This window comes from Taeniopygia guttata, chromosome Z, assembly GCF_048771995.1.
Source record: "Taeniopygia guttata chromosome Z, bTaeGut7.mat, whole genome shotgun sequence".
Taxonomy (NCBI): domain Eukaryota; kingdom Metazoa; phylum Chordata; class Aves; order Passeriformes; family Estrildidae; genus Taeniopygia; species Taeniopygia guttata.
In genome coordinates, this window is record NC_133063.1 from 9,898,210 (window position 1) to 9,909,066 (window position 10,857).

Consider the following 10,857-nt stretch of genomic DNA (forward strand, 5'->3'; position numbering starts at 1 on the left):
CTCTGTAAAAATCCCAAGGAAAGATGCTCCCTTCAAAAGAGATCCCACCCTGCAGCAGATCAGAAAGGCAGCCCCACTCTCTGGGACACTGCGCCCTTTCAACTCACTCCCTCAGGAAACAACAACACCACCACACCACCACCACCTAAAAAACAACAGCAGCAGGACAAGCAGCCCTGCAGCACAGATGGCCTGTCCAAAACTAGAAGTCTAAACTAAAATCTAAGCACATCAAGAAACAGTCAGAGGAGACAGGGATCAGAAAAGTGTAAGCAAGAGAAGTGATTGTTGCCTACAGACATTAAGGCAGGCAGCAGGACAAACACAAACTTTCTGTTCGGGCAATGAACACTCTGGGACATTCAACAAAAGATTTAATCCTTGCAAACATGCAAGGCATCTTGGGTTTGGGAATCCATTTTTATCAACAGCTGCCCTTTCCAGAACAGGAAGAATATTGCAAAGTGCCTACAGCAAAGCTAAGAACTCCAGCTTGAAGCAGGACTTTGCCTAAACAATGCCCTTCTGCCGCTCAAGAGCAGCAGCTGATGTTCTACCCTACTGTGATGGGCCTTAGGAATGAGGTCCCTCAGCTTTTAGGACAGGCTGAGCTCTGAAGATGACCTTGGCCATGCCCCACAGGAGCTGGGCCCCACAGGAGCTCCTGGAGGCCTCCTCATTTGCTCGGTCACAGCCTCCTGCTCAGCCAGAAACAATCTCTGCGCTGCCTTTTGCCTAGAGGGAAGCTCAGGCAAGGCCAAACCAGGCCCAGCTGCCCTCCGAGGCAGGAGCAGCAGCCCAGAGATCCCTCCCCACCTCAGAGCACAGCAACAGCTCCTGTGGGGAGGCCTCAGGAGCTGGCACTCAGCTGAGGAGGAACAGGAGCTGGGACAGCTCTTGCTGACACACGCACACACACACCAGGCACTGCTGCGGCACACAAGGGTCACAAAGGACGTACTCAGCATGGCCAGGCACTTGTCCTCTGTCCTCTCTCCCAGCAGCTCCATGCTGCCAGAGGAACTAGTCGTGCTCCAGGTGCACGAGCTGCTCCTGCTTGAGTTTCCAGCTTGGGCACTGGAGGCTTCTTCAGCTGCAGCTTGTGCAGGTGCCGCGACAGAGGAGCTGGAGCTCTGGGACAAGAAATTAATTTGGGTCACAAATGTGCCTGGCAGAGATGCCCCTCCGATCTCATTTCAAATGCAAGCCCTGAGGAAGATGCAGCTGGCCACATCCAGGACTCTTCACCTCTCAGCTTTTGCAGCCAACTTCTCCAGCTCAAGGCCCCGAACCCATAGCCTGCTTTTACATCAGGGACAAAATGTCACCAAAGGCACTGCTAACCCAAACAGGCACTTACTGATGCTGGCTGCTCAGGCCGCGGGCTGACAGAAGGGGCAGGTTCATTGGCACCTTCCTCCTCTTCAGCCTCTTCCTCGGGTGCAGAGGCAGCCGGAGCAGGTGCTGGCGCTGCCCTTGTGCTCTGTGCACAGACAGCAGCAGGAGGGTCAGGAAAGAACCTGTCATTCAGAGCCTTACGTCTCTTCAGCTACAGGCCCCGCTGCACCTCAGCTGTTCCTTTAGCTGCTGACTTTGCCTGTTCTGTGCGGAGGGCCAGGTCCCTTCTGGGGACAGTGTCTCCTCATATCCTGCAAGGCTGTGAACTGCACCTTTGCTCTACTCTCTTCACTGGGGACAAGGAGCCTGCACAGCCCCTGGGCACAGAGGGCCTCACTTGTACCCCAGGAGCATCCAAAGACATCCTATTGCTACCCCTTGTCTCTTGCTGAGAAAAATTCCCAGCCCCTGTCAGAACAGTAGGGAAGTGATGCCTAAACATCCAAGTTCCACACCATTTCTCCCGGCCTCACAGGCTGGGGGAAGTGCTCTGGGAGAGCTGGAAAGATTCCAGTCCTCAGCATCTTCAGCCAGGCAGGGCAGGTGCTGTCTGCTCAGAAACTTGCAGCTCTGCTTTGCTCCAGCCACAGGACTAGCCAGAGCTGCCACTTACTGATGCTGGATGCTCAGGCCCTGCAGTGGCAGCAGGTGCACTTTGGTGGGAATCTTCCTCCCCTTTGGTCTCTTCTTCAGGAAGACATGCATCCAGAGGAGGCTCAGAGGTCTGTTTTGGGCTCTGCAGATAGACAGCAGTGTCAGGGACAGGGAACCTCTCTATTCAGCTCTGGAGCCAGATGCACTAAGGAGAAATCATCTGCAGAGAAATGGCATTCTAATTGTTCAAACTCAAGTCAAATGGGCCAGTTAGATGGGACTGCACTCTCTTGTACAGGAGAACTTCCATCATGGCTTCAAGGACCAAGCAACCCCACTTTCAGCTGCTTAAAAGCTCTGAAAAGGAACTGGAGAAACAGCCTGGGATCCAACTCCTCCTGCAGATTCTGCTGCTGCTGCTGCTGCTGCTGCTGCTGCTGCTGCTGCTGCTGCTGCTGCTGCTGCAAAGAGCCTGGACTGTTCTTTCATCCATCCAACCAGGCTGGCACTGGACTGCACCAAGCCCAACTCACAGCTTGCTCCACAATTGTCAAATGCTACCAACGTCAAAGGTTCCTTTCCCACTCACCCAAGGAGCGGATTCTCTCCAGGCACGGGTGATGTGACCTGCAAGACAAAAGGGAAAAAGAAGCAGATGCTGTAAGGAAACTGCCTGTGCTGGGCAAGCCCACCAAATAGTCAGCAACCAAAGACAGAGCATTCTGCTTTCACTCCATCACTCCAGCAGCAACCCTTGTGTCACACAGCAAGGCAACAGCACAAACTACTGCCTCGTGTCTACCCTTTGTCCTCTTTGGCCTCTCAACCCATAGAAACTCGAGACTGAGAAAGTCCCAGTGGTTCTGCAACAGGCATTCCAGCTTCTGCCCCACCCCACCCAGCAGGAGCTACAGCTCCTCCCTTCCCTGGACTTCAGGTTTCTGAAGGGATTGCATGCAGCAATTGCCATGAGCTTACTGAAAACCCTTCCCCAACAAAGCTTCACCCAAGTCCCCTTTAGCCATGGTGGCAGTTCTGTGGTGACACAGCGCAGGAACAGCTCCTGGGTTCAGGAGCATACAAGAACTGCTCTAAAATGTCCATCTCAGAGGCCTTTTCCAAGCTGATCCCGTGATTTCACCCCAGAAGGAATAGCTCTTTTAGCACTCAGGAAGTGTCAAGTTCCACAGGCACATGCTGGGATGAGGGAATGCAGACAAGAAGACTTGAACTGAGAGACTTTCCCTCAGTGCTGGAGAGCAGTGCACAGCTTTTCCAAGGACTGCTGCCAAGCTCTCCCAGTCCTCCTATCTTGCAAGTTGTCTGGCTTGAGCCAGCAAACTGAGGAGATTCCAGACCCCATGGGCACAGGCTATGCCACGGGAGGAGCGGAGCCCCTGCAGGCTACATTACAAATGCTGCCCAGGCCCCTCTGGCTAGAGACACCCCCTTCTTAGCTGCAGCTGCTGACAGCAGCTTTACCCAACTCAAGGCCTCTTGGTGGCATTTTGGTGTCCATATGCCACACTGCACAAAACAGTCCACTTACGTGCCAGCTGGGTGAAAAAGTACCCAGAATAGGCCACGGAGAAAGCCGTGCAAACTGCAGCACACACTCTCTCCATGGCCTGAGCAGCGCTGCCCAAGTCTGCACCAGACAACGCCTGCGGGGAAAAACCAAAAATCCTGCGAGTCCTGCTGGCAGAGACCTCGGCGATCAGCAGGTTCCGCCTGCAGTCAGCGTGCCACAGAGCTGCTCTGCTCACTGAGCCCTGCCGGGCCTGGGCACAGCAACTTTGCCTTGGCAACGCTGGGATGCGGCCTCTGACATCACAATAGCAGCCACCCTGGGCTGGTTTGTGAACTCACAGCGTGCAGGGAACCAGATCTTCCCTACAGCTCAGGCCAAAAAAAGCCTGCAAAGCTCTCCTCTGCTACAAAGCAAGACAAAAAGCCCTCCTAGTCCATAAGCTACTGCTCAAGGCATCTAAGAGTAACTCCAAGAACACACTAATCCCCTACAGCCCACCTGGAGAAATTGAGCACTGAGAAGGGAGCGGGATGTGAGGAACCACATCAGTGCTCTTTGGCCACTAATGCTTCTGAGCAAAAACCAGAAGGCTTCTTCCAGTTGGACCTTGCTCAGTTCAGGAAAGCAGCAAACAAGGAGAAGCACTACTTCAATTACATTTAGAGGTTTCTCCTAGCTACAGAGACCAGGTCATGGATCTTTCAGCACTGTTTATTCATTTTACATCACAGCCATGGGTGTGATTTCAGCAAGGAAATGCCATGACCACAAATGCAAGGGGGATCCTTCTTTCTGGCTCCCTCTAGCAGAGAGGCCTTGGGACCAAAGCACCACCACCATTCCCCTCCCAGTTCTGTCCTTCCACAGTATTTTTTAGGCCACGGGGTTGAGATGAGTGGCACGGAAGTGACAGCTCTGACACACAACTGAAACCATCAGGGCCAGGGTGGCACGTGGGACTGTTTTTCCGCTCCAGCAGAACAGTGCAGTCCAGAGTGGTGACACTGATACCAAGTGAGTTCAGCCAAGCCAAAAGGGACTCCAGCCAAGCCCAGTGGAGCCCAGCAGGGTGGTAGGAAGAGGCAGTGGAGCGGCAGATCCGATTCCCACGCGCACACCCAGCGTGGCAGACTGATGGTAGCGGCAGTGCCAAACAGAGCTCTGCAGGGAGAGACACCCATCACCATCGCCGCTGCCACCATCTGCCGCGTCCTCGCCCCCAACCACTGATCTCCAGTCCACTCAGCCCAAGCTAGCTCTCCAAGGGGCGAGTAGGGCAGCAAGAAGCACTCCCTGCTGGACCTGGATGGGCTTTTGGGAGTGCCTCCATTGCTCCCAAGGCGTAGCTGATCCCACTGGCGAATAACAAAGAGTTTCTTGTCAGGGGTAGAACTCCAAAGCTTTATGGAGGTGGCAAAGAGCCCAACTGCACCTGATCACAACCTGCTGACAAGAGCACCAGAGAGGTGCAAACCACCAGTTAAATACAGAGAAGGAGGAGAACTGACTCGCCAATGAGAAAACAGTAAGGAGTGACTGTTGTACAAACTGACAATGAGGGTATCCAATGAGGGAGGAAAGGGGAAGGGGCCCCAGGCCCTCACCCAACCACCTGACGCTCTGGATGGAAGCTTCAAGATGTAAGGGAAGGCACACCGAGTGACGGACAAGGCATCTGGGAGGAGACAGGGGAATGTCTCTGTACTTAGAGGGTGATGGACACTTGAGGAGGGATGGGAAAACTAGGGATAAACCAAAGGGGCACAGAGGGGTTCAAGGGGATAAACCATTTTAAAATCGAAATACAATGAAAATACAATAAAGTATAAAAACACAACTCCACAATCGGGGACTGCTAATACAACAGGAAAGCAGGAGCAGGGTTGAGGGCTGTCACAAAGTGGGTTAGGGTAGAATCTGGGGAGGCATGGCCAGTGCCTTCCTGGCAAGGGCACGGAAAAGAAGGGCAGATGGCAGATGGCTGGTGGCTGGCCTGTGCTCTTGAGCAGGTTCCATCTCCAGTCCTGTCCTTCTCAAGGATAGTGGGTACAGGGACGTGGCGGATGAATACGAAAACTGGAAAAGGAAGTCTGTTAAATATTGTGCAACTAAAATTTAAATTTAAATGATCATCAAATATACTGTCAATTGCCACAAAACATCGCACAGTAAATGATTTTGAATCATCACTATATGATGACTATATATCTATATATATATAGATATCTATACAATATCTATATATTATATCTATATCTATATATTATATACTAATAATGTATCAAATGTACATTGAAACAAAAAACCGGAGTCCATGGGAGAGTTTAAAGTCTAGGGGACAAGATAAGGGAAAGGTTAAAATCTAAAGGACATTCTTCCAGGGCATAGCCCCAAGAAGTCCTCCAGCAGGCCCACAGGCCTCCACAGTGGCTCACGCAGCTCCGAACTGCACAAGTCTTCACTCCCACATGTTGGCCTTAGTTGCCGTGGCAGAACTTGCCTTCCCACGGGACGCTCACCTGTGCCCGAGCCTGTGGAGAAGCCCGGGTCCCTTCCCCTCTGCCCACAGCAGCACAGACACTCCCAACCTTTCCCAAGAGCTGCAACACAACCACAGCCACAGCAGCATGCCCTGCACTGCCACCACTGCTCTGCTCCATTTTGCCCCACTCTGCTCCTCTAGTCACTGCTGCCAGCCTGTCTCTCCACTAGAGGTTTTGGCCTGGAGGCACCAAGGTCAGAAGACCTTTGCCCACTTCCAGACCATGCCACAAACCCCATATATGGCTTTTCCCACATTTAAGAAACACCTGACCATTCAGAAGCAAATTTAGAGCTTATGCACATCGTGAGAACAAAGGGAAGCTTCCAGCACAGTGAAGGTTTTATGTATTATCGTATTTATTTACACTATCAGTCTAAACAAACTAGAAACTACGAGCTATTAACTAGAAACTAGAAACTACAAAAAACACCAATGGCCTCCTGCAGGGCTAGTATCTCCTGTCGGCCATAAACTGCTGCGTTGCCATGATCAGAGGCGTCAGGCTGGAGGTCGGCTTGGCTGAGGTTACAAAAGGATGCTGCCCAAAGAGAAAAAGAAGACATTAATTTCTACTCCCCTCTCAGGCTGAAACTGGCTTTCTCTGGCAAGCAGAAAGATACACAAAGGAGGGCATTCTGTGCACCTCTGTCTCCACATCCAGGACCATGCCACATGAGCCAAACATGACTCCCAATCCCACAAATCCATTAACCCAGATGGCTTCAGCTGAAGGAGATTTGGTCTAGGTGACCTGGAAAGGCTCCTTCCAACCCATGCCAGGCCGGGATTCTCCTCTGTTTTCCTTTGAAAAGCCCCCAGACTGGAGATTCTCAGGAGCAGGGCCCATCTGCCGCCTTGGACTTGAGCAGACGAGGAGCCCCTGGCAGCGGGCGGCCGGCGCACCCGGCAGCCGCTTTGCCTTTTACCTGCAGAAGTTCCTGGGCAGACCAGCGCCTGTCCTCGTCCGTCTCCAGGCAGCAGCACAGAAAGTCTCGCAGCCAAGCCGACTGTTGCCTGGGTTTCTGAGGCTTCGGGGTGCCCCTGGTGCTTATCAGCTGCTGAACCTGGAGAAGAAGGAAATGCCACGCTCCACCTGTCTCCTTCACACGCCAAACTGCTCACACAGACCCCACTGGACAAGCTCCACTCCCCAGTGGCTCTTTACTCCCTGCCAGAGGGAGGGAGATACCTTTCCTACCCCTACTAAAAGAACCCAAAGCCAGAGGCAGCCGTAGCCAGTCCAACATGCAAAGGCTCTTGCCTTGATCCCTGATTTCATTGGCTGATGGAATTAGGAGCAACTCCATCAGCAGCAGCACACTTTGCTTCTCTCAGCACTGACACCAGCTCTACAGGCGAGGTGGAAGACAGACTTTAATCTAACTTTACTATTTCCAAGGATTCCTCCCATAAAATGCAGCTCACTGCTCCTTTAGGTAAAGCTGCTCACTGCTCTCTTAGGCAAAGCTTCCATCAAGGAAAAGGCATTGTGATTTTCTTGTGCTATTCATGATGAAATGCCAAGGGGATCATCTGGGCAAGAAGCATAAGAGACTATGCAGCCTGGCACCAATCATTGTCAGGTGTTAGCAAGCTTCCCAGGCAGCAGAATGGGAATAGATTTAGTCAGAGTGACAGGAGCATCTGAGGGTAGTTGCAGCGTACCGTGCGAGAGGTGTTCATCAGGTAAGGAGGTGCTCCTTCCACCATCTCGATCCCCACAATGCCAAAGGACCAGATGTCCACTTTGGGGCCGTAGGGCTTCCTTGTGAAAATTTCTGGCGCCATCCAGTGCGTAGTCCCAACAGCTGAACTCCGTTTGCTCTGCTCAGCGGTGAGCTGAGCAGCAAGGCCAAAATCAGCTGAGGAGAAAAAACACTCAGATCCAGCCAGCTTGAAAAAGGAAAGCAAAGAAAAGAATTCCCCACTGAATCAATGTCTAAGAAGGCAGTGTGGAATCCAGCTGTACCAGGGGCATGCTGCTATTCTTTGAGCCTGCAGCTGAGGAAATACGCAATTGGCCACTTTGCAAAAGCCCCCGACTTCAGGCAGTGGCTTTTAGTCCCCTGAAGCTATTAGACTGCTGCTGCCTTGCTGGGGAAGGGACACACACAAGCCAAAGGCACTCCTGACCCCTTCTGCCCAGCTACAGCTCCCTGCACCTTGTGGCTGTGCTCTGCGCTCGCAGCAGGGCAGCCTGCACTGCCACAGGCACCAGGGAAGCGGCAGCACCCAAAGGCAGCCCCACACCGCAGCCCGCCACGGCTGAGCCTGGCCAGCAACACCCACCCAACTTGACAGAGCCGTCCAAGCCCAGGAGAATGTTGTGGCTTTTGATGTCTCGGTGGATCACTTGCTTGGAGTGAAGGAAATCCAGGCCTTGCAGGCACTGAGAGAGGAAAAAGAAACACGAGCCTGAGTGGATTGCGTCCCACAAGCAGGGCAGTGGCACACCTGCAAGACTGACTTCCTGGGGGATGCGGAGCCACGGCAGGCCAGGCTGCTGGCAAAGGCAGCAGAGCTGGCTGCTCCAACACGAGGACAGCAGAGCTTTTCTAAGGGCGTGGCTGTTTGCTTTTGAAAGGGAAAGGGCAATTGTTGCTCTGGCCAGTGCCCTGCAAACACAGACTCAAGGTGCGCAGCTGCAGTGCCTGTACTCTCTGCAGCCAGACAACAGTGTCTGGTTTTGCAAACACCACTTGGGGTGCGAGGCTCTCCTTTGAGGCTGAGCTCTGTGAGAGTCCTGTGAGGATCTCTTTGTCTTTGCCACTTGCTCAACATGGTGCCACCAGCCACTTTGCTCTTGTGGGGAAGGAATGCATCACTCACAAGCTCCAGGCAAAGCTTTAGAGAGGCAAACACAAACACACTAGAAGAAGGGCAGGCACATTGGCAGGCACTTCATCTGCTCTTGCTACTGCCAGGTGTAAGAGAAATGCAGAAAGGAAGCTTGGAAGGGGAAATCTCTCCTCTCCTTATCACCCATTTGGAAGGGCCGTCCCGACCAAGCCATGGGAAGCACAAGCGCCATCCCTTACCTCCCGAGAGACAGCTGCTATCTCTCCTTCTGCCATATGAGTCTCCCTAATGACATCGTGTAAAGAACCTCCGTCCATGTATTCCATCACCAGCCAGAGTTCCTCATCCACCAGGTAGCTGAAAGGAGGAAACAACAGCCTGGAGATGAAGGTGTGCACTTACATGACCTGATGGATTCTTGCTCCTGTGTCTCTCTCAGAGGAAGACAGGAGGAATAGTCATTCACAATGCTCTACAGGGCTTGAACTCTGTGCAGTCTAAAGGCTGCTTGGTATCCACACCAATGCAACAGGCCAAGGGAAATACAATCTACAGCGCTTTGTCAGCACTGGAGACCCGTGGGAAAAAATCAAATGCCAAAACAAATAAAACCATGTGGAGAGAGGACAGGAACTTTGAGGCTGTTGGCTCAGTGAGACAGGGCCAAGGCCGGTCTTTGAAAGCACACTTCAAACTAGGTATGCCAGCAAAGATGAACGCAGCCCCAATGCAATCTCCTCCCAGGACGCTGTAGATCAGCCCAGAAATAGGAATTAACAGCTCCATCCTCTGCCAGCCGCCAAAGGAGTGGCTGAACTTCTGGCTTGCAGGATGTGAATGACCTTTCATGGCAGAACAGCAGAACCACTCACCTGTCTACAAAGGTCACAAGATTGGCATTCTTATTGCCACGCATGATCTGCATTTCATTCAGACACACCTCGCTGTTGCTCTCTTCCAGCAGACTCTTTTTCTTTATGGCCACCTAAAACAACATGGAAAACATGAACCAAAGTTGGTGGCACAGAACCACCAGGGGAACACAGAGACAGTGATGATGGGGTGACAGAGTTGGGCTGGGCCAAGCTGCCTTGTGGCTGGACATCAGACCGCTTGCTTGGGCCCCTCCCAGGACAAAGAGCCAGATAGCCTTTGCCTTGGAAACCTGGCAGAAACATGGTCTATGCTGTCCACCTCAAAGCTCTAACAACACTCACCGTTCCCACAGACTTCCCCCATGGCTTTACTTGATCATCCCCATTTTTATTCACACACCTCTTGCAAGCAGAAAGTCAATTTCTGCCAGAAAAAATGGAGCAAAACTGCTGGACAACCTCTAGGGGGCTTGATCATTCCACTGGCATTCTCCCTTTCACAGCAACAAAGCAAACTCTTCCAGACATGACAGATCAAATGCTGTCCTAAAACAGTTCTGCAGAAGCTGTGGCGCTGCTTGACGCTTACCTCTTCTCCTGTGGCAATCTCCACTGCCATGCACACCGTGCCAAAACCCCTAGAAACAAAACAGCCGCAGAGAAAGAAGAAGTCCTTTAGTCCCTGCAAGTGCAGGACTCCGCAGTACAAGAGGAAAAAAGTCCAGGGACAAACAGTATATGGAAGGAACGGTGGCTGCACTCACCCTCTGCCAATTGTTTCCAGTTCTGTGTATTTAGCCTCAGGATCTCCCTCGCTCACCAGCATCTCTGTAAAAATCCCAAGGAAAGATGCTCCCTTCAAAAGAGATCCCACCCTGCAGCAGATCAGAAAGGCAGCCCCACTCTCTGGGACACTGCGCCCTTTCAATTCACTCCCTCAGGAAACAACAACACCACCACACCGCCACCACCTAAAAAACAACAGCAGCAGGACAAGCAGCCCTGCAGCACAGATGGCCTGTCCAAAACTAGAAGTCTAAACTAAAATCTAAGCACATCAAGAAACAGTCAGAGGAGACAGGGATCAGAAAAGTGTAAGCAAGAGAAGTGATTGT

At 52.2% G+C, this 10,857-nt stretch overlaps 1 protein-coding gene across 1 annotated transcript; it reads right to left on the minus strand.

Moving 5' to 3' along the window:
* Window positions 1-6,516: 6,516 nt before the first annotated feature.
* Window positions 6,517-10,568, minus strand: LOC140681818 (serine/threonine-protein kinase PAK 3-like). Its single transcript, XM_072922308.1, has 8 exons — window positions 10,507-10,568; window positions 10,332-10,380; window positions 9,740-9,852; window positions 9,107-9,224; window positions 8,358-8,457; window positions 7,734-7,930; window positions 6,995-7,132; window positions 6,517-6,606 (listed from the first exon to the last, which is right to left on the minus strand). The coding sequence occupies exons 1-8, from the start codon at window positions 10,566-10,568 to the stop codon at window positions 6,517-6,519; spliced, it is 867 nt and encodes a 288-aa protein (XP_072778409.1).
* Window positions 10,569-10,857: the final 289 nt, after the last annotated feature.